Here is a 24,572-nt window from a genome sequence, read left to right as displayed (position 1 = left end):
AAGTAATAATAAAAATTTCGACTCCTAAATGGAACGGACGGTTTCAGCCCGAAATCTTCGGCATCGCGTGTTCCTTTATCAATGCTCCTTCGTGGCCAGCTGTTGTGTGTTTTTTTCCCCCTAATTTTTTTACACAGACCGTTCGGAATTTTCAAGAGGGAATTTTTTGTTACGAGTTCGTATCCCGTTTCACATACGATTCTTTTTTTCATTGCTTGTTCCAGTCTCCCGCGTGCGAATCGAATGGAATTTTTTCTTCTCCCCGCGACGAAGCGTCCAATGGCGAGAAATGTTCGCGTTTAATTTTTTTCCCCCTCTTGAAAGGTGAATGGATAGGAGAAACGTCTGTACATACAGTGGGTAAAAAAACGTATTCGTACACCCTTTAAAACAGAACAACTCTTTCAAAATTGGACCAACTGACTTTAGTTTCTTTGTGAACTTAGAAGGATTAGTGTACTAAATGATGTGTTAACGAAATGTTGGAAAAGTTGCAATTGGTCGGAATCGCGAAGAAAATAGTAAAGGGCCCTTTTTGCGACCTTTTTTATCCGAGATTGTAATGAAAATTTAACAAACACATTGCTTAGATTTATGTTAGTTATATATGTATGCTGAAAATTTCATCGAAATCGGTTAACATTGTTATGAGATACAAACAGTTAACAATGTTGAAAACCACAGTTTTTCGCGACTTTTGGGTATGGGTAAAATGATTCCTGGGATCATTTTATCCTACTAGAGAGGGATCTCATATGACCCCAAATACCGAACTCACATTCAGTCATTGAATATAACATCAACTTATTACATGGGGTAACGAAACATTAATTAACTTATTATTGGTTAAATCCGCGCAAGAAGCAGCTGTCACGTTAATCCGTTTATGACAAAAGTTACACAAGATTGAAGAAGACCTTATCTTAGGTAAATTGCAGTAATGTTATATTTTCCTTGTGGACAACACACAGAGCACTGATATTTACATGGCACTTCGAGCAACGATTAGTGACATGCGGGGAGAACTATTGTAGAACGACATTACGATATAGCACCACTAATAACCACAGGGCAGCCAGGAATCATTTTACCCCGAGGGAACGTTTTAGACACCTTTCTCCTACGTCGCTTTCGGAATAGTTCACTCTATATATTTTCTTTTCTGGCTTTTTCCCCAATAATTTCGAGGTCTTCTGAAATTATACCAAGAGACGAAATACAAAGGATTAAATACGAGAAACAGTGGTTAACAAGGAGGAATAGGTCATTTGTAAAAGCGTCTAAAATGGATTTATTGTCAGGGTTGGACGTCAAATTTACAACCGAGATACAGTTTCCTGCGAGGCAGGTAGAAGTATAGCAGGGGTCGTACAAATAACTCAGGTGATACTGCGACAATTTGGCAGTTTCTGCAATAACTGCGGAAAATTCTGGTTACCCTAGGTAGGATACAATGAGGAACACCCTGCTGTACCACCTCCAAAGGGAGGTCAGAGCGAAATGGAGGGGAGGATGGGCCAGTGTTGTCTAGACTTACAGGATTTTACGGTAGAGTTAGTTCACCTTTGACAAGGTACAGATCTAGTGCAGTCTCGTCACAGTCCATAGTTAATTCAGTTAGAAATTACAAGCTCAGGAACAAAGTGCAATGGCGTCATTCAGTGTACCGTATTCAGATTTACATATCTGGACCCCAGAGCCAAAGTATATTAAGTCTACTTTTTTAAAATGTGACATTTTAAGCATCAATTTTTTCACCTTTTCCGATGGTAAATACTATTTCCTTCTAAGTCGTTTAGTTTTGTTATACAATAATGTGAAAATGATACTAAGTCCGTATCTTGTATCGAACCAAACACTGTAACATCCATCACATAGAGGACATAATGCAATGTTCACCATTTCTAAATTTCGAGACTTTTCTTAGGTCCATTCAGAGTAACAAGATTTTTGCACCTTAGATAGACCTCTAAAGTTTGAAAAGTGTGGCTTAATTCACTCTAGTTCTGGGGTCCAGATATAGTTAATTACAATAAATACAGTGGTTCAGTTTATTCAGTGATCTATTCACTTTCTTGCGCAATATCATCTGGCATAGACACAGAGTTTACGAGTCTAGAAATACTTATGGGAAGGTAAATTATGCTTCACCTGACCCAACGTATATTCGACCGTTTATGGAGTTTGAATTATTTAACGAAAGTACATATTTTTCTGTTGCAGTGCGTATTGTACCTGTGGGCGCTGAAACTGTGCCATCCAACCACACTCTTCCTCCTAAGAGGTAACCACGAGTGCCGTCATCTCACGGAATATTTCACATTTAAGCAAGAATGTAAGTATTGCATCGCGAACGGTACTATGTACCCTGCGAATCGTATCCAGAATAAGTCACGGAAATCGGTTCCTTTATTCGAAAAATCGATCCGCAACGGTCTGTGATTGCATGCTCGGTCCAATCTTTTTCGCGAATTCGAAACCCCCGGTCAACAGCAGCTCGGAGCCATTTTAACGAAATTTCCTCGAATCTCTCCGCCAGTTTTCGTTGTTTACAATTTTTTGAAGCAAACAACATGAACTCTCCCGCCATCGAATCTCGAGGGCTGTGTATGGTTTTCGACCGCTGTTATTCCACTCCATCCCGAGACCGAAATTTCGAGAAAATTCTACACCAATATTTTCCTGACTTTCAGCTGGGATGAAAAACAGTCCCGTGTACACGGAACTCCAGTCGAAATTTCGAAATTTTTACCTTGTTCCCAGCGCGCTTCGAATCCCAACTTTCTTTTGCACGGTCTTTCGGTTCTCGTATTTCCTTGATTATAATGCAAATTGGTTTTTATCTTTTTCTTTTTACATGCCGTTACGATAAAAGGTGGACTCCCATTAGCAAAGAAACGGCTCTTCCTTTATTGTATTATCTTCTTCTTTTAACCCCCCGGGGGACAGATCGTATTTTCCTTTCCTGCCGTTCGGTTCATTACAGTTTCCATTCGCAGGCAAATTGTCTTTCCGTTATTTCGTTTTCACAAAGCTCCTTTCACAGATTGTTTTTTTTTTTTGCTTTTGCGCCACGTTTTAACGCGACTTTGATGCTATAACACGCGGCTGCGACTTCTATTTCGCAAGACAATTATGTGGGTCAGAGTGTGTTAGAGCCAATGGATATTTTTATATTCGAACGTGTAACTTATGGTTTTATTTAATTCCATCCCCTTTCTCTAATCACGAAGCTGCTATTCGTGCAAAATGATAGAATGTAGCATCGATCGATATATTTTTTCGAAGATACAATCCGTCGTACCTAAAATTAGGATAACTGTGACTAAGTTGGAGATAACTCAGAAAATAATCAGTTTCGATTTTGCAGTTCTTTTGCAGGTACTTTTTTTTCGTGAAATACCTTTGCACGTGAAACTCAACTTAACCCTTATCCAGTCAAAATGTCTCCAATGGACTCACACTAATATACTTATCTTATACGTGCATTTAACTCATTTAATCCTTATTGTACACCTGAAAAAATAAGTTATGTAAAAGTTGCAAATATTCTTACAAATTTATCCTAGAAACAAAGTATACCCTTCATTAAAAGTATATAATATATGTAGATACTCATATATTCCTATGGTCTCCGACCGCCCAGATAAGGGCTAATTTAACCCCAGATTACAATACTTCACTGTGAATGACGTTATCACGAAACTTTCGTAAAATTCACTACTCAAAGAAAACCCTGTGTAACTTCGAGAAATGATAATCTTATCGACCATTTGGTACAGATCTGTGGAACAATTACACTTTGGAGGAACTACGGTTTAAAAAAGTAATTTAAATGTTAAGATTATACGCACGACATATATCTATCTAAGAATTGTGTATTTTGAGGTAGTTAATTTTTACGACACTTTCGTAATGTAGGGTTAACAATATTCAGAGCTGCAAAATCGAAGGTGATCATTTTTCAACTTTAAACAAAATTAGTCTCAGCAAAAATCAAAGTAATTTAACAACCTGCAGAGCTGCAAATTCTAAAATAATCATTTTCTGACTTGGAACAAAGTTACCCCGATGGAGCAAAAATTAACGTAATTTAACGACTTGCAGAGCTGCAAAATTGAAAATGATCAATTTTCTGACTTGGAACAAAGTTATCTTGACTATATAATTTAGAATAAAGTTACCCCTACTAACGATAAGTCAAACATACCCCAATTTACGGTATTCTATTATATTCGAACATTTTCTCGAAAGCATACTCCACAAACAGCATACAGAATACATTGTGAATTAGCGTCCACGTTTCTGAACGGAAACATGAATTTCCCACGCGAATTCTCCCCACCCCCCGATCAGCGAAGAAACTCGACGAATCTCTTTCCCCCGTTGCCCTAATGGACGCACGGCTGCGAGCGTAATGCACATTAGCCGGAGACGAAACAATTTGTTGAACGCATAATAACAGAGCGTAAATTCAGTGGTCGGTGGGTGTGGGAGGGGGGAGGGGGGTGTCTACCCTCGTTAAACAATATTCGCTACAAGCGGCCGTAATTAGCGACAGGGCCCCGTGTGGGTTCCTCGTCTCTCGATTCGCAGCATGGAATAATTTCCATAATTTATTCTTTCGCTCCGAAATTTATTTGTTTATTTATGCGCCAACCGCACCTAAATCATGTTTATCATTTTTTTTTTTTAACGGAATTTCAATTTACCTTGGAGGCCTAGAAACATTAACCGAGAACACACTTTATGGAGAGGTACTTTTTAATATCTACTATTAAGTGCACACCGCTTGATACGAACGACGAAAGCGAGTGTTCGTGGCCGGGAAATTGCGTCGAGTAATGGGAAATTGTTACGAATAATTGATAACTGGCTGTAGACTTTTTATGACCATTGAATATTGGTGTGGTACGATTAACCCTTTAACTATATAAGTACAGTAGCAGACAAAAAAGGTACCACTTTTAATTTTTTTTTTTTTTATTGTTTTATAACATCAGCTTAGAGCCTTAATTTACTGGGTTTGTACAGCTTTTAATTCTCTATTGGAATATCTATTGTAAACGTGTAATGAAGTTTCAAGTTGACGTTAAAATATAATGAAAATAAAACAAATCGAAGAAGTGGAAAGTTTTTTGTCTACTACTTGTATACAGGGCAGAGTTTGACAAAATATAATCTAATTACGAAATGCAAATCACAATTACAATGTAATTGCAATGTAACTGCAAGAGAATTACGATTACATTGTAATTAATTATACCAAATTTACAATAAAAATTACAATATAATTGTAATTGTTCCGCAATTATAGTGCAATTACATTGTACTTGGATTTCAATTTTTTTAATTAGATTACATTTTGTGACGTGGGACAGATCAAATCATAGCATTCTGAATACGTTCAATATACTGGAAATCTCATCACTATAAATCGAGCTAGAATATCTAAGAATTTCAAATAAACATTAAGTTCCACTGAATATGTAAACCAAATCTATACAGGGCTAAGTCTGCATATCCAATCGATGGTTATAAAACACCCACTTTATGAAAATTACAATAAAATTTCAATTTCCACTGTTTTTGCCTTAATTATTCCGTTATTAAGCATCAGGAAGTCATTGTTACATATATGAATACGCAAGGAAGGAATATACAAATCCACATACAGTTGTTTCATAATACAAGAAAGAAATCCAAGAATAATTATTCAAGAGACTATAAAATACCCACGTCATGTACCCTAGAGTTAACACTAGAACTATCGAACCCGTCACACTGACGCAACTATCGCAGATTTTTCATTTTACAATTATTGAAATCTTAGAGATACTTTCATCAGAATTTATGTTAACCTCGAATTTCTTATACACTTTTTCTTATAATATACTAAGCCATATTGCATTACAGTAAATCCTCGATGAGTGTTCGAAGGCTCCTCAACACTGAACATGAAATATTTCATAAACTAATGGCCATATGCGGCTGAAACAAGCATCATTAGCCTCAGAATTCCAAGCTCTATCATGCTGAACCTCATTAAAAAGTCAGCGTTGCACTTAGGGACCACTCCTTGCCGAGGACCCTTCGAACACTCATCGAGGATTTAGTGTACATATTAGACGTATTAATATATTACACAATATAACTTAGCGTACATTCAATGTTAGTAATTCTGGTGTTAAAGAATTCATTTCCTCAAGAAACAGGTTATCGTAGATTCTCGAGAAATAATATTGTTTACCATTAAAATAAGGTCAGCGCACTGCGGGGAAGCTAGATGGGAATAGGGATGTTGCGCTGGATCTCCTCCGGGGACGGTGGTCGGCAGGCAGAGTCGGGAACTACGACGACGGTTAAAATCATAAACGTAACCGGCGGGTAGCGGGTTAACGGCGAGCCTCGTAAATACACGCGGCTTGACCCAGTATCGGAGAATTTTCCAGGATCGATACGGTTTTCCGCGGGCCGCTGCTGCCTCTCGACTCTGCGCGCCACGCAGACCTTCTCGAGATATCGCTGATTCCGCGCGCGCGTACCCTCTGGGATCCCGTACCCGGATGGAATTTGTGTTTGATCGAGCGACGACCCGTTTCGAAATCCGTGTTTCAACTCGCCGAGATTTCTTGTCGAGTCGATATCAAGTAAACTCTCGGTACCCTGGAACACGGCAGATTTGGGCATTTTTGAAATGATACAACCTATTTCTTTATTTTAATATTTAATATTTATTTATTTCCATGGGACAAAGCCCGTTAATTTACAAAAATATTACGTTATACAGAGTGTTCCACCTAACTCCGCCACCCTTAATTATTCTCGTATTTGTCACGGTACAAAAAAATGGTTCGGGAGAAAGTTAGTGTATTTGAGGGGGGAAATTAGGCTGTGAGATTGAAGGTCATCTCAAGGTCATATCTTCTGAGATTTCTCTAATGGTAACGTTCTTTTAAATGCAATGCCCTATTTTTTTGTTTGCCATTACAAAGAGGAGATCAATACGTATCCAACAATTTAGCGCACTATGACCTTGAAATGAACTTGGGTTGAAAATTTCGCAAGTAACTGGTTGAGGTGGAAGCTCACGGAAAATTAATTGCAGAAACAAAATATACGCCATAATCGAATTACTTATTATTTTAGTGTATAGAAATTTTCAGCCCAAGGTGATTTAGAGATCACAGTGTGTCTATAAGCTATAACTCGACAAAGTCATAGTCTAACTGGTCGGGCAGGAATATTGAAGTTTATTAGTGCCGTGATGTTTGCATTATTTGTTTGTCCGTTAATAATTTTGTGTAGAAAACACAGGTAGGTTATCCACTGAAATGCACGTAGATCGATGAACTAAATTTTTTTTTTAAATTATGTTAGATCAGTTAAGAACTCGGACGACGTTTTTAAACAACAACTGATTGAATATTAGCTTGGGTGAAATTGACCCAGTATGACAACGACGTTTGAAAAAGGAAATAAGACAACGGAGGGTTAAAAAAAATCTTCGAGGAATCTACAAGATCTTCAATAACAATTAATCGCGGAAGAAAACACTCACTTATTAATATATTTTCTGTTTCGATACATTTCTATTCGATTACAAAGAAACCTTTAATTCTAAACCAGACTAGAAAATTCGTTGTCGCTCAGACGCAGAACTCTAGAAGGAAAATATTTACCCAGGAATTCGTCTCAATTAAGCGGGAGAAGCAAAAAAAAAAAAGGAGAAAAAGAGAGATGACGTATTAACGGAACACCTTGACCAACCCCTGTCTCAGGCTGTTTATTTTAACCCGCCTCCTTGGATGGAGCCCTGTTCCTCGTATCACGGCGATACCTCGCGATCGTTTCCCTCTTAACTTATTTATCCGGGTCGAAAGCTCGCAAATGAGCTTCCTGGAGTGTCCCAGCGATGCCTGATTCGCGCGCAACCGATATCAAAAGAAAGTCGAGAGAGCCCGGGAACTCTCGATCCTCGTTAATACAACGGGAATCTGAGAAAGAACAGGGGACGAGGCAGAAAGGAGTAAAAAAAATATCCGAGGAAATGAAAAGAGAACTCGCGTAGATGTAGAATCTTTTCTGAGAGAATCTTGAAATTTAGAATTGATTTTTTTTTCTCTAGAGAAAATTTCAAGAGAACTATACTTGGCGACTGAGCAGCTTGTTCGCAAATGTAGGTTATCCGTTTTCACCGATCAGATTTCACTGAATTGATCGGTAGAGCAGTTTTGTTTATCGGTACAAAGAGATCTTATACTTCCTCTGTGTTAAAGGGTTATGCCTACCTGCGAGCTCGAAAAAAGACACGTACTTTCGGAATTTATTTTTAAAATACTTGAAGACTTTTTTAAACATACGTCATTGTATTCGAAAGTGTACGTTTTAAAGTGCTTACAATAATTTCTTCAATGCAAGATATGAATAAATAGGGGAAATATAAGTGATCTCCTAGCGGCATTTTTATTTTAGGAGTATTGCGGTGACCACTGTAACGTCGTGGTTTGTTTATCTAAAATAAAAAATCCAAGCAAATTTAGTTAGTATATTAAATTATCTACTGCCCGATCGTTCATTATCCTGAAAAATTAATTTACGACAAAATGATGGCTGTTCAAAATCAAAGTATCAATTTTCGCCAAAAAAATTGTTCATTTTTGATCTAGAAAATAAAAACTACGCTCGTTAATCGTGCGGGGGACGGGAGGGGTGGGGCGCGTGTCCCCGGCATAATTCGTCCTCTCTCGAGCGTGAAATCGGGTCCGAGTGTAAACTCGATTGTAAATTGGGATCCGCCGTAGGGATGCAATTAAAATCCCTCCTTTGATATGCCCGGGGACCTCTCCGCCGCGCTGGTTTCACGAAACAGCCTGGGATTAATGATTGAAAATGCCTCTCGGAGGCCGGACTGGAGGAGTCGTCGGACACCGTTTAAACGAATAATTAAACAAGCCACCGAGTTTCGGCTTTCAATCGGGGCGACTACGCGACAACGTTTCGGGTCAGCTCTTCTCGCGGAGAACTGTGCGCGCTCAATTAACTTAACTCCTCATTACGACTCCACCTTATCAAATTTTTATCCCTCGCTTGAGCTCAATCGCGCGATCCATTCTCTGCCGGGTTCGTACAGTGTATTTCGAGTTTTACATGGAAACTTTGGTCGCATACCAGGCGTTATTCGAATGAAATTTTATTCGAATAAAAATTGGAACAAATTTTTGGAGTAAACTTTTATTCGAATAATCTTTGAATAAAAGTTGCGAATGAAACGAATTTATGCAAATAAAAATTTATTTGAAGAAACCAGCGAATAAAGGTTAGTTGGGAAGTTATTTGGAATAACGAATAACGCTACACATTTATTTGTGATTAACGAATAATTTTTTTTCGAATGAAATCATTATTCATAAATAAAGCCTGAGACCTTCGTTATTTTTTGTTTGTTATTAGAAATAAAATTTGCTCAAAATCGAGGGTTTGTTATCATTAGGCGAATCTGAGCAATTAACTGTAAAATTCATTATAATACGACGTATTAACGCTCTACAATATCCTACTTAGAAAACAAATTTAATGAAATAAAAGTTCACTATGATGTAATAATTAATTAATTAAAATTATTCGTGCTGTTCGTGAGAGTTTGAGAAATTAAAAAAATTCGATATTATAACAGTTTTGATCTTATCGTTCGAACATCGTGATTGATCGCTGCGTGCACGGTGACCGTTCTAAATTAATTCGCCGGGCGCCACCTTTCAGTTTCGGCGTCCGATCGATTAATTCTCCCTCGTTTCGCGGTCGATGTTTTCATCGGGAGACGCGAGCGAGTCACGGGTGGAACAATCGTTTTTGGCGACCGGGTCCATTTCGAAACGACACGCTGACCCTCTGGCCGGTTGCCAAGCGGCATCCCGCTCGTGCCAGCAGTACCTACGAAATAATGCGTGCTCGGTGCTTGATGCACCGACACGAAACGGAGCTAAGATTCTCGCCGGTTTCATACGAAACACGAGAACCGCGGAGGAATGCGATAAATAACGTAGTGGTTCGCAAGTATTCTTAGTTTTCTGTCGGTTGGTCGATATATTATGTTGTCAACTAGGGAAGATGAGCTTCGTCATCTATGTTAGACTGTAGGTTTCGATAACTGCTCATTGTCTCGTTTGGTAGAGGAAGCCTTCGAGCGAAAGATTTTCAAGTTGGATTGTTGATTTCGATAACTGTTGGATTGTAGATTTCGAGAACTGTTCGATAACTGTTGGATTGTAGAGTTCGACAACTGTTGGATTGTAGAGTTCGATAAGTGTTGGATTGTAGAGTTCGATAACTGTTAGATTGTAAATTCCGATAACTGTTAGATTGTAGATTTCGATAACTGCTCATTGTCTCGTTTGGTAGCGGAAGCCTTTGGGAGAAAGATTTTCAGATTGTTAACCAGAGAATATTAATTCGTCATTTCTGTTAGACTATAGTGTTCGATAACTGTTCATTGTCTCCTATATATGTTTACAGGAAATTGCATTTATAACGTTTATAGTAACGGTAATTACGTCTTGTTTACATTCATTCGGAAGCAAATTGCGTGAGATAGTTTTTGTGTATCATTTGATGAGGTAAATCGGATGATTAGATTCTAAATATTCGTGTAAATTGACGTATTGGCGATCAAGTTCGTTTCGTTCGGATAATTGAACCCAACTCATGTCCGCAATTTCTTCTCGATAGATAACCAATCGTCAAGATAATTGAATAATCAAGGACAATATGGTTGAAAAGTAATGTGGATGAAATAAACTTTAATGGTCGATTATTTAAATATCAGCAGCTTCACGTGGTACAGCCTGATAATTTTAATGGAAAGACGAGGGAAAATGAAATTTGGCCATTAAGAAATGGCTAGCCTGTAGCCACAAGGCTGCCTTCCACGTCGTAGACGTTCATTCACGAGATTTCGATGGGCGTCTCGAACGACAGGTTCGACTGGCAATCTGTCCATCGACAAATCTTCAGGCTGTCCGATCTAGAGATCCTACAGACCTCATTTTATTGACAGGAAATCCTTCTTGTTCGTCAGCTCGGAAGTCCAAGAGGGTTGCCTCGATGGCCCCTCCGACAAACAACACTTCGTCATTCCACCTGTCGACTGTACTATCTTCCAGATAAGATTTCCCACATCCGTTCCCGTGCCTTCTGTGATCGAAAAGATCTCATTTTTCCCCCACCGTGAATTGTTAGGCAATCTTGCGTAGCAAATAAAAGTGTATTCAAGCGAAACCTTTTTCCCTCTCCTTCTCGAAAGAAAGAGAGAGACAGTTTTGATGGTTTTCCATTTTCATTGCCAAGTAGAGTAGTCTTCGAAAATCAAAGAAACGCGTTGCGTACGATTCCTTTCGAAGATCCACGATGCTTGCGTTCCAGTTTTTTCTTAATAATTCTAGGAAAAAGTCAAGAGTTATTTCTTTCCTGGACTTAGTAACTTCTGATGCCGAGCTTCCTTGGAAGTAGAGAACCCGTTTCTTAACAATTTCAGCTTTCTGGTTCTTTTTGTCGGAGATTCCAGAGTTTACAAAATGGAGATTGAAACGACTGTCAAGTGCAAAGGTTCGTTTCTTTTGCGTATCCTCTTCATCTTCTTTTCCAATATATAATAGAAGTAACAACCTCGAGTTGGGTTTAAATATTTCCATCAACTTTAAATTCTCCGATGTTTTTTATTTAACTTGCATTCTGCGAAGTTTTTGAATCAACTTGTATCCTCCGAAGTTTTGCGATTAAACTTGAATTCTCCAAAGTTTTGTGATTCAACGATCGATTTTCTCACGACTAGTATGTCCGTTCAAACAGACGGTGTAATTTTCTGCATCCTTCCAGTCATTCGTTTCTTTCAAGAAATCGAATCGAACGATCTCGATTTTCTTTTACTGACAACGTCCGAACAATGTTCCTCGGTCCGTTCGAACGTCCGTGAAAAAGACTCGACGATTTTTACCTTATCGATAGCAATACATACTCTCCGACGACAAGAAATCCGCGAGTTTCTTCTCAAGCTTGAACGACGAGCATGTGACATCCTGTTTGTCACGGAAGTCTGCGACCGATCCACGGAATGGAAAAGCATTTCCCAGTTCTTTGGGAACTGCCATTCGACTGCACTCAATGACATTTATACTCCACCACCATAGATTTGAAAGCTTCGAAATTCAAAGTAATTCTAGCTCTCGGAATGTCGGTAATCGAAGCTTTCAAATTCAGCGAAATGATCATCGGGACCGCGGATGGTGTTCGTGGAAATGTAGAGAAACTGAAATTGACGAGAATATTAACATACCCCCTGAAGCGACATAAAACCGTCTAAAATACCTCTGAACTGTACATTTTGAACATTTTTACGTGCTATAAATGCATCAGGATCCACAGCCCTCGGGGATTGAAACGTCCAAGCTTCGAAAGTTTTATATTCAACTTGAAATTCTGCTTTTATTTCGTACCGTCCGGAATTACGCAAAAACTTATAAACTCGGTTAACAATTTACGAAACAAGGTTTGTTCATTTTACCGTGTTTTGAGCAACATCCGACCGCTATAGTATCCATCGCTGGATCACTCGTCGCACCGAAAGAAATACAGTAAATCCTCGATCAATGTTCGAAGGCTTCCCGGCACTGTAACTTTTGTAAACTTTTTAACCCCTTGCCTTATAACATCGAGTCGGTCTCGTGGTGACGATATGAAAATGGATTCAACAGACAGAAATATTATTCGTTTTCTTTGAGTCAAAGTGAACGACTAGTTTGCTGATACTAATATTTAACTTTTATAGTAAATGTAGAATTGCGATAAGTACACGAATTCCTTTTGTTTCTGGGGAATTATCGATGATAAAGTAATTCTGGAAACTGCAAACATCAAGAAAATCATAGGGTAATGGGTTAATGACGTTTAGCACAGTGATAGAGCTTGGTATTCTGAAGCCAATGATATTAGTAGACTGCGAATTTTTATGCAAAATAAAAGTTTCAGAAGTAATTTATAAAGACAGGAGCAATCGTAGAAATTTTTTTTACACGCAGTCTAGATATTATCTTCAGCTTTATATGGCCATTAGTTTATGATTATTAATGTTCAATGCCGATGGAGCCTAGAAACACTCATCGAGAATTTACTGTATATCTAGTCAATAGAACGAGTCAAAACCAAAATTCTAATGCCTCATATTTCACGACAAAAAACGTTCATATTTCACTTGGACGAGAAGAAGAAGGACGATGCGTGTTCTCTCCCTTTCGCGAATCCTGTTTTTCTCTTACTCCCCCCTCTCTCTCTTTCTGTCTCTACCAGAACATTCTTCGATAGAAGGATTTATTATTCCCAGTGGACGCGAACCACGCACATGGAATGATCCTCCGCATTCGTCGTTCCTTTTACGAGATTCCCCGACACACACGTACACATACACACGCACGGGCCGCTTCGGCTAGTCTTCATTGCTCTCCAGAGCCCTTTTCCACCTTTTATCCGCTTTCCGCCTTTCCCACCGTCTCTTGGAAAGGACCTGAACCATTCCCCCCCCCCCCTTCCCCATTTGGCCTTTTGTACCATACAGCGACAAGAGCTTGCGTACGATCGTTAAAAGTGTCCGACTGCACAGTGGATAACGCGTTGTTACGCCACCATTTTGTTATCGGGAAAAACCGTTCGGTAGAGTTGCAATGCATTTATCCGAGGAAGTCGAGGACAATACTGTTTGGATGAATGGATCACTCGTGGAACAGGAATTCCTCTGGTTTTGCAATGAATACTATGACTGACGTGGGGGTCACCGGTGACCGGCAGTCGAATTGTCGGTTGTAGCTAGGAGGATCATCGATGTTCGACTGTATCATTGTATTACAGAATTTAATTTAGCTACGATCTACGGGTCTATTTGGATCCAATCACTTTTTCATTTATTTAACGCTGTTACGACTTAATTTTAATTTCATCTTTTCAGAAATGTTCGTAGATTTGCGAAACGTGGAGAGAAATTGTTACTAATCTGCGTGTTTCTTCTTGTTCCTCCTCATTCCGAATGTACAGCTGGACTGAGAACCGTTAGAGGTTAATATTACTACCCAGATAGCACATGACGCCTTGAAGACGCCCATTTTACGGCTATTTTAGGTCTAAGACGCCTTTAAGCCGTCCTCAAGACGTCATTGGGCGTCATGTGCTATCTGGGAACGTATGGTAACCCTTAACAAAATACGTGTCGAGACACCTCGGTCTGACAATTTTCTGTGATATCTCAGCATTACATACTTCCTATCGTGAAAATTTCTCTTATCCACCGTAGAGATGATTTATAAAATTCACCTAAACAATAACAATACACTCTCTGGCGTGCGTCCACTTTCATCCATCTCCTTGTCACAGCTCCTCCATCAAAAGTCGACGCAATATCGGTCGCCTATGGTCCTTCAGGAGTCAAGACACGGGTAGAAAACCAACAAAATTCCCCGAATGACCCTAACCTTTCCACACAAGAAAACCCCCGATAAATTGATTTCCCAATAGCGACCCTGCATCGCAAGTGGCCCAAACATATTTTCACGCAAGACCAACTAGTTCTCGATTTGCACGACGCGATACAGTAAATCCTCGATGAGTGTTCGAAGGCACTGAGCGTTAAATATTCCATAAACAAATGGCCATATGCTGCTAAAACAAATATCAGTGACTTAAGAATTCCAAGCTCTATGACCATGCTAAACCTTAGTAAAAAGTCAGCCTGGGAACCTATCTTTTCCAATGCCGAGGAGTCTTCTAGCACTCATCGAAGATTTACTGTATTACCCACAAATCAGCCTCTATCCCCGACACAGAAGGACCAATCCGTGATCGCAGATACCTTTTTCCGCGATGGGAGGCGATAACCTTGCCGGGAATCAAGTTAAGAGAGCCCCCAAAATCTCATCAGAGGGTAAAAACGATCGGGTCCTCCCCTCTCCCTATAGGCGTAGCCAGGTTATCAGTCAGGGGGGGGGGTCAAAAATATTAACACATCGAGTGCACAGTGAAAAAGGATGTACGTAGCCAGACACACTTTGTTTTGTTTTTTAAGTCATAAATCGTTGAAAATGTATACATTTTGTTAATAGAGGTTGTTGGTCGTGTTTCAAATTATATTGCAATATTATATATTACCCAAAAATTGTATAATTCTGGGAAGGGAGGGGGGTAGAAAATCCAATTTTTTTTTCTTGTAGCGTGGGGCAAAAACCACTTTTTCCCCCCATGCCTCTCCCCTTTCCGTTTAAGAAGAATTACTCTCATCTCGGATACGTCAAAACGTAAATTGGCTCGCGGGACAGAGGGGCTGCGCCCCGAAGCTGGCGCGGGAGAAGTATCGTAAGCGAATAAAGGCCCCGAAAGACGCTTTTGTTCGCGAGCAATAACGCTGAGAACGACAGCTCGCCGGCCCGCGGGCGCGATGAAAGAAACAAAACGCGGAAGTCAGTCGAATCGAGCTTGTCGACGACCAACTTTCTGTCCATCTCTCTCTCTGTCTCTCTGTTTCTGTTTTTTCCCGTGTCCTGTTCCGTGTCTTGATCGGATTTCGTTCTCTCTGTCCGCGCGAGCGCGTGTATTTTTTTTTATTTGCTTCTCTCGAGCGTATTCCGTTCGGTTCGTTTCGTTTCTTCGCGGGCAGAACAGATCGGCGGAGACACGACTGTCCGCGGGCGAATAAACGAAACGGCGCACAGCGGGGGGAAAACCCAAGAGAAAGGGAAGAATGTCGAAATTTGAAAGTTACGGGATTACGTGTGTTTTACATATTTCTTGTAAATTCATAATTTGAGCTATGAGAAAATATAAAAAGATCATAGTAGTTCACTTCTTCTAATCTATGGTAAACACGCTTTAAAGATTGTATTTTTTTCTCCCGAAAAACTTTAAGTTGAGATTTTTAAGTTTCGATTGTATGTAAGAACAAAATTTTTCTGAGATTCGAAATGAGTAGTATTAGTTCTAGTAAATAATAGCAAATAATTCATTACGCACAGCCATCTTTCCATTAAACATCGATTGAAAAACCTTGATAAATTATTGGTTTTTTTAGTTACTTTCTGGGAGCTTCCGAGCAAATCTGTTTGTTGTTCCATAATCCACATATATTTGTATTTGCAACTGCCCAAAGGATATTTGCAACTTAAAAAAAGTATCATTAGAATCATTGTAAATCAATTTTTTAACGACTCGTTAAAATTTCAATTTTTAATGGTAGGAATATTTTTTCGAAAAAATTTTAGTAGTTACTACATAATTGTAATACTTTTTTTTATAAAGTAGTTTAATAATATTCGGCATTTGGAGTGCAAAAAATAAATTTTTTCTCTATTTCTTCGGCTTCTGAGACGAGGTTTTTTTCTAGACAGGTGGACAACGTTTCATGTTGGATCTTACGGTTGGTTTCAGGTAAAATAAAATACTCGGAGAGGGTATACGACGCGTGCATGGACGCCTTTGACTGTCTGCCGCTCGCGGCCCTCATGAACCAACAGTTCCTCTGCGTGCACGGCGGCCTGTCGCCGGAAATTCACAATTTAGAAGACATACGCAAAGTAAGTAACTTGTTCTTCGCTCGATTATTCATTCACGAGCGGGCGGTCGCTTGAGTAAAAGTGAATATTTAGACTCTGGATGCGCAAGGCGGACGATTCGTCCACATTGACAGGTGTGAAGGTTGTTTTCATTCGGAATGAACATCCAAAGTGATCTGTGAATATTGTCTAATTCTAATGAATTGAATGGATTGTGGAATAAATCACATCCGCAGTGCACATCCAAAGTGTAAACAGGTAAATTCGTCTTAACCCTAGGTTGAGAAACTATCCTTTGACTTACGTTATTACCAGATTGCGGATGTTTATGCATTTATAGCGTCCCCTGACTTGCAAAACGTAGCAAAATAAAGATACTAGTAAAATTTAACATGGAAAAGAAATTTCTGTGCAATTTTGTGGTTTTTATAACAATGTCCAATACTGTAACTTTGCATAAACATTCACAGTCTAGTTATTACTAATCATTCGTAGAAATTACGACTGAAAGGAAACATGTAATAGTTTCGAAAAATATTATTTTTCTTGAGACAGGTACCTACGTTATAAGAATTTATGATAGGCAGACTTAAAAATAATGAAAAATTAAGACAGTAATTATTCAGCATAACCTGCACACTTGTGGACAATATTGACAGGGACGTGCCGATTTCGGAGATTCGCGAATTTGAGGTCGTAATTTTTGCCATAGTTTAGTAATCTAGGATTAAGCTTGAATACGAAAAACTTTTGGGAATTTTGTACAGTTAGGACTGGACCACTGATAATTTATGGATTTATACCATCCCTCAACTTGGAGAATGCAATAACATACAGATATTAATGAAGTTTAATACTGTTAATGCGTTATTACCAATGTAATAAAGCCTCTAGTACAGGATTTACAATTCTGTCTGATTTTAATCCGAGATATTCGTACCTGAAATTACGAATTCGCTTAAACTTCCGCAGTCTACTTGCGATATACGGAAACGCGTGTGTAATGACCTTTCTAATTAGCGATAACCTTCTACGATTTTAATTTTCATAGAATATTCCATAAACGTAGAAATTTCGCAAAGCGTTCATGGTCTAATTGTTAGATTGGTGTGAGAGTACGTATTGTCGTTTTTGTAATTTTCAACGAACGCGAGTGCATGATACTTCATTTTTTTTTTAAGACAGGGAATGATTTTGTTTGAGGTAAATCTTCACGCAGGAACGACGAAACTATTTCATCAACGAAACGTCTTCGACACCCTCGTAATAATAGACGCGTGTAATTATTCAATATCGCGGCAGTGTCGGTATTAATAGAATATTAATTCGTTAGCGCATTTTATATTAATAATGATCGCTATCGGTGTCACGAAACGCTCGAGCGGGTATTATTAATTAACAGCATATTTATTCGACCAGCGTGCCACACTGCGAACAAGTGCACAAAGGGCCGTTGAAGTCGCATTTGCATTCTGAAGTAATATATTGCGATGCAATCATTTAAACCCCTGAAAACCTCAGGATACGTTTTAATTAACTTTGTTCATTAACGCTTTCACAGCGAAATAAAGTCTCGCCGTCGAGTGGAAAGGTCGCTTTTAGCCTTCATACTATTACTCTACTGAAGAAGTTGCTATTCTTCGTGAAAGTATTTCAAGAAGAGAATCGAATTCTTGCAACGTTGTTTTTCTTCGGAAGCACTTGAATATAAATCACTTAACACCACAGTTACACTAGTGGCAGAAACGCGCTTCCAAACGATTTACAAAGCGTGTTTATAGACAGGTCACACTAGATTTCAAAAGATTTCAAATAAAAATAAAAAATTCACCCAAAGGATTAATCCCGTACAGAAACGTTAGCAATAAAAATCAGCTCTAAAATGATTTACAAAGCGTGTTTATAGACAGGTTACACTGCGTTTCCAAGAATTTCTATTACCAAATAAAAAATCGACCTAAAGCATTGAAACCATACAGAAACATTAGCGATCAACTTCAGCTCTCGAATGATTTACAAAGTGTGTTTATAGACAGGTCACACTATGTTTCAAAGAATTTCAAATACCAAATAAAAAATCGACCCAAAGGATTGATACCGTACAGAAACGTTAGCGATAAAAATCAGCTCTAAAATGATTTACAAAGCGTGTTTATGGACAGGTTACACTACGTTTCCAAGAATTCCTATTACCAAATAAAAAATCGACACACAAAGAATTAATATATACTACCGCTTCATAGAACTAAACGGCGTACATTTCAGAAGCATAAGAAAATGCAGAATTAAAATAAGCTTCAGGAAAATTGAATGGATCTGACTGGTACCGAATGTTGAAAGGATCAATCGTAACATGATTTCCAGCAGCCAGGGAATCTTTTCCAGAAGCCATCGAACGAAATGCCGTGCCGCGGAACAGACGAGGAACCTGAATTTCGTTACAAAGGAAGCGTGTTCCTATGCGAGCTCTAGCAAATCGCGGTGAAGATGCACGCGATCCAGCATCCTTCTCCTCCTGCCCTGTGTTTTGTCCTCTCTCTGGGAGCGTTCAGTCGCGAATTCCGCGCATTTTTCTGTCCGCGATACTCTCGTGAAATCTACAGTTTCGTAGTTTTAGAAAATCCAGTTTGCGGGCTCTCGTCGGTTGCGGCTCGATCCGATCGAAACAACGAGCCCTGTCGTAAAGGATTTCGATGAATATTTCAGGGGAACGGACGATATTCGATTGTATTAGGTTTGTCGTACGCGACTTGGCGGATTTGTCGGTGACTGTTTATGGGAACTGCCTTTCAGGAAAGTGGCACGAAATCAGGTTTCCCTGTTTTTCGGGATATTTTCATGTTTTCGTATTGCTGGGATTTCGCGGGGATATTGCAATCTCTCAAATGTTTAACTCTTTTTCGCGGATTTTATAACGAGATTCCTACTTTAGTCTTTAACTGAGTGAGAAATTCTATATCTTTTCTGGATTGTGGTGGTTCTGATCTGTGATGGTTCTGATGGTCTCTCAGAATTTTTCAAGTGTTTCGTTGACTCGTAATTTCTCAAAAACTTGAAGTGTTCTTATTGTGCAGCATTTATTGTTACAATTTCTCACGTGAATAAACTTGATATTCTTCTTGATTAACAAACAGAATACTCCCGTTGTTATAGATAAATGCCGAAATAATTTCGACACGAGGGGGTTAAATATCGAATTCAGTGATCAAAACTAAAACTATCTACGACTCAATCTTTTTTTACTAATTGACTAATTATTCATCGAATAATAATGTCGATCGTTTCTGCGTTATTTCTCGATGGTGAAAAAGACGGAAGACCGTGCAATGTTTATTTATGAATGTAGGATAGGAAGGGGAGAAGGTTGGGGAGGACGTTCGAAGAGCGTTTGGATCGAGGGCACAAGTCGTATGGGATCTGGTTTTATGGGCATTTACGTCTCAAAGGAAACGACTTATCGTCCTACCGGGACTTGTCAATTTCCATATCAAACATCTCGGAATGTCGCCGATAAAATCGCTCGGAAATAAAACATTGCGCCGTGAAATTTCGCGACTACGAACGGAATTCTTCGAGCGACTTCTCCGCTCGCGAGATCGCGATCGGAATTTCTTATTCGCGGCTGTAATTCGCTACATTCCGTTTCGTCGATAGAAATATTAAAACGGTCCGTCTGCAGTCTGACGGCTTTGCTCTTTGAAGCGTTCGAACACTTTGTCGAGGGTCACAAAGAATCATGTTAATTAATTAGACTATCGATTTACCCTGGTTCGTCTCCTCTGAAGTTGGAGCTAATACGATTTTCTAGGTTTACTCTTTTCGAACCGATTCGTTGAGACAGTGATTCGGTTTCCATTCATTATCGATCGATTCTTCGAAATTCCGTCGATTGTTGCCTAACAATCCTTGACCCGTGGTAAGCACACTTGATTGCAGCACTCACTGCAAGCACACTTGTGCAAATCGGAATTTCCAAACTTTGATGTCTTATTAGAAATAAATAGTAATATTTAAATGAAACGTATGGTTTTGATAGACAATTTCCTTAGGAATATAAATCGGTGATACCCACATTTCATGGAGAGTCTTATGTTTTCTATAAATGTTAATTAAAAAAAGTAATATTTCTAAAACACTCAAAATTTTTGCTGATACGAATTCGCACCGGTGTGTGACTACTACGGGTTAATTGCAGGAACGAAGGTTGTACTGGATTAAATAGTAACATGTTCCAACTTCATATTGTCGGTGAAATTGTAACAGGTGGAACTTCCGATGGGTCACGATTATTTTAATTGTACTCAAAGCGACGAGTGAGCTCATTGCGAGCTACTATTACGTAACTAACAATATCTTTTTCTATCTTAACTATTAATTTACATTATATCGTTGTAGAAAACGTGACGACATTCGGCCGTAATCGGTTACAAACACAGAAAGTAGAAATGGTTAGTAACGGGTCAGACACAGTATCAAACCAATTAATCTTCAGCTGACTGTTCACAGAGGTGAACTTATCGTCAATTTCTATAAAACATTCTTTTATTTTTCTACAACCATTGTAACAAATACCATTCAAAGGATTCCGTTTCAAAGAGTCTAATTTGAACACCATGATGCAGGAATAACTAATTGCAATATCCAGTTCCCCGTGCACACACACACACACACAGCCTCCGTAAAACGATTTCAGTAAATTCGCCGTGGTAATCGACGCTGGGAGGGAACCGTTGGAAAAGCTACAGAGGAGTGGAAGGGAAAACTGAGGGGCGCGAGGTAGGACAATCTTGGAACGGTCGGTTGACTCGAACTTTTCCGTGGAGTTCGCCGGTCACGTACGCGCGGGCGAGAGGAAAATAAAAAGGGCACATCCGTTTCCTTGCATTCAGTACACGGGCACACGTTTTATAAGCGTCGTTTAAAACTTGTCCCATGAGGAAACTTTCCTCTCTCGACGGCTTCCCGGCTCTCTGTCTCTCTTTCCGTGCTGGTCTAGCCCGGGCTGAACTTGAATCCGCCCGGGAAATTCATTACCGCGGGCTCGGGACCCGTGCTGAGCCCTCGACATACACGGAAAGTGTTTCTTTATATTCGTTTCCCTGGTGCACCGTTAGGTAGCATTTTACGTGAAATCGGTTAGACCCTATTGCACGCCGCGATGGTATCTCTTGTAATAGGTAACTTTCGGTGATTTCTATTCGGGTTGCATCGCGAGTTCTCTTAACCGGTTTCGCGAGTACGGATTACTGCTGAAAGAAACATTTACGGATTAAACGATACATTGCTCTATTGAAGAAGTTGCTATTCTTCGTGAAAGTAATTTAAGACAAGAATACAATTCTTGCCACGCTGTTTTCATTCGAAAGCACTTGAACATAAATCAATTAAAACCACAATAATAGTGACAGAAACGCACTTTTAAACGAATTACAAAGCGTGTTTATAGACGGGTCACACTACGTTTCCAAAAATTCCAACTACCAAATAGAAAGTCGACCTAAAAGATTGATACCACTAAAGAAACATTAGTGACAAAAATGCATTCTCAAACGAATTACAAAGCGTGTATATGGACAGGTCACACTACGTTTCCAAGGATTCCAACTACCAAATAGAAAGTCGATCTAAAGGATTGTTACCACTACAGAAACATTAGCGATAACAATCAGCTCGAATAATTTACAAGGCGTGTTTATAGAGAGGTCACACTAGATTTCCAAGGACTATAAAACTACTAAATAAAAAGTCGACCCAAAGGATTGATAGCATACCGAAACATTAGCGACAAAAATGCATTCTCAAACGAATTAAAAAGCGTGTTTATAGGCAGGTCACACTACATTTCCACGGATTCCTATTACCAAAAAGAAATCGGCACACAGAATTAATACTACCGCTTCATAAAAATGAACGACGTACATTTCCTTGTGTACCGTTAGGTAGAATTTTACGCGAAACCGGTTGTTCCTATTGCACGCCGTGATGGTATCGTATAATGGGCAATTTTCGGTGATTCCTATTTGGGTTACATTGCCAGTTCTCGTAACCCTTTCACAAGTACGGGTTACTCCTGAATGCAAAATTTACGCGTAGTAAACATTTATCCTCATTGCACAAAAATTCGCGAAATTTCCAGCTGAAAAATCGTATTTAGTCTTTTCCAACACGAGTCCCACAGCCTGGAATCAACGAAGAGAGTCTTCGAACCTTGTGAGAAGCGTTTCCGGTATTCAAATGGGATGAGGGACGAAAGGCGTCGAGAGGGATGGGAAACGTCGGCATTTCCAGATGGAGTTTTATTATAAACTGAGCTAATTTTCACCGGTGCGCGCGCCACACGCTTTTCAACTTCCAGTTTTTCGTTCGACCGAAACTTGAAAGCCGGATGAAAAGTGTGCGGAACGGGAAAAGGCCGTACGAACGTGGAAAAGACGGTGGAGAAAAACCTGGGACGGAGAAAGAGAAGTGAAATTACATGGAGTGGAAAAGACAAAGAAAAGAAAAAGTACGTGGAGTAGGAAAAAGCGAAGCTTGTGGGGGGAGCTGCATCTGTTCTGGCAGATTACACGAGGTATTTCTCGTGGGAGAACGTGGGAAATGGTTAACCCTCTTCTTCCAGTTCGTTCCCGTTCATCGCGTCCCTCTTTTCCACCGTAACAATCGCGGAAAATCCGTCGTGGAGGGGCAAGGAATGAAGGGGTTCGGGGGTGGCGAGAGGGGGAAAATCCATAGCGATGGAAATAAAAGGCCGGAACTGGGTGAAGTTCGACGAGTCGGAAATATTCGCGGTAATTTGCATCGACGTTATCGGTCGTTTCTCTTCGATTCAATTGCAGGACTCGATATTTTAATCGTCCCTCCGAGAACTCGTCCGATCGAATCCTAGTCTTTTTTCATTCTGTACCCTAGAATGTGGAGTCGTGTCTCCTCAGTTCGTCTTTTTACGTATGTTACAATCTGTCCAGGAAAGAGGTACTTATGCTGACTCTAATTTTCTGTCGATGGTACTGCTTTCAGAAGGACGATTAGTTAAATGTTCTGTGTATTGTATCCTTCGGATTAACGAGTTGACTGTTATAGTGAAAAATACCTTACGTAGCCAGACACAATTTATTTCGTTTTTCAAATCATGAAATGTCGAAAATGTATACAGGGTGTCTCAGCTAACGTGATTGCCTTTAATATCTCACTTACGATTTACAGAAAATTAATTTTAATAGATGCTTAAAGTGATGTCCATTAACTTTGATACATTTGTGCACTAATTCTGTATTGTAGTTACTTTATTATTTAAAAAGTACTCTCATACATTTGTGTCATTGGATTGGTCTTGATCTTAACTATTAAGCCACGCAGATAAAAATATGTAGTCTCATGTAAAACATCGATGAACTTGAAATTTCGAAAAGTATGAGCTTGAGAAAAATTTTTGCTTCTCGTAGTACTTGCTTCTTTTAACCAAATAATACTTTCCCCTAACATTTTTTTGCATCTTCAGAAACAGGTGAGATATTGAAGGTGGGGCACCTTGTATATCCGTTTAATTAATAGAAGCTGTCGGTCTTGTTTTAAATTACACTGCGATTATAATTTTACGAGAAAATGTTTGTAACGGTATTTAAATGATTCAACCTCTTTGCAATTTACATGTCACCCATATTTTGGTGACGTGGAAATCCAACTGTTAATCGAATACTGTAATATTCTGAAAAAAACCTGTTCTGAAATCTTCCCTAATATCACAAAATCAGAAATTTATCTGCAAGCATAACTACCAGTTCGTAATGATTGACATAAAATCCTTCCTTGATAGTTCTATTCTACTGAACGTGAATTCAAAAATCTAATTATTGGGACACTAGATATTTTTCCGTGCTACAGATAGGTACTGATAATAATTAAATTCAGATATTCATGCGTTTATGACATCTAAAAAAAACACAGCTGAACAGAAATTTCTCATAAAATTTAATACATTTTCCTTATCCT

At 39.2% G+C, this 24,572-nt stretch overlaps 1 protein-coding gene across 7 annotated transcripts in view; it reads left to right on the top strand.

The window, feature by feature from the left end:
- The window catches only part of LOC107194596 (serine/threonine-protein phosphatase 2B catalytic subunit 3-like), a 218,758-nt gene that overhangs the window by 149,893 nt on the left and 44,293 nt on the right, over positions 1-24,572 (top strand). For all 7 annotated transcript variants that reach the window (XM_015584280.1, XM_015584287.1, XM_015584272.1 and 4 more), the window contains exons 4-5: positions 2,224-2,335; positions 16,459-16,604. In XM_015584280.1, the coding sequence (XP_015439766.1) occupies positions 2,224-2,335; positions 16,459-16,604 (258 nt within the window). The remainder of the gene's footprint in view (positions 1-2,223; positions 2,336-16,458; positions 16,605-24,572) is intronic.

Source organism: Dufourea novaeangliae, unplaced genomic scaffold (genome assembly GCF_001272555.1).
Source record: "Dufourea novaeangliae isolate 0120121106 unplaced genomic scaffold, ASM127255v1 scaffold12, whole genome shotgun sequence".
Taxonomy (NCBI): domain Eukaryota; kingdom Metazoa; phylum Arthropoda; class Insecta; order Hymenoptera; family Halictidae; genus Dufourea; species Dufourea novaeangliae.
This window is presented reverse-complemented; position numbering and strand designations above follow the sequence as displayed.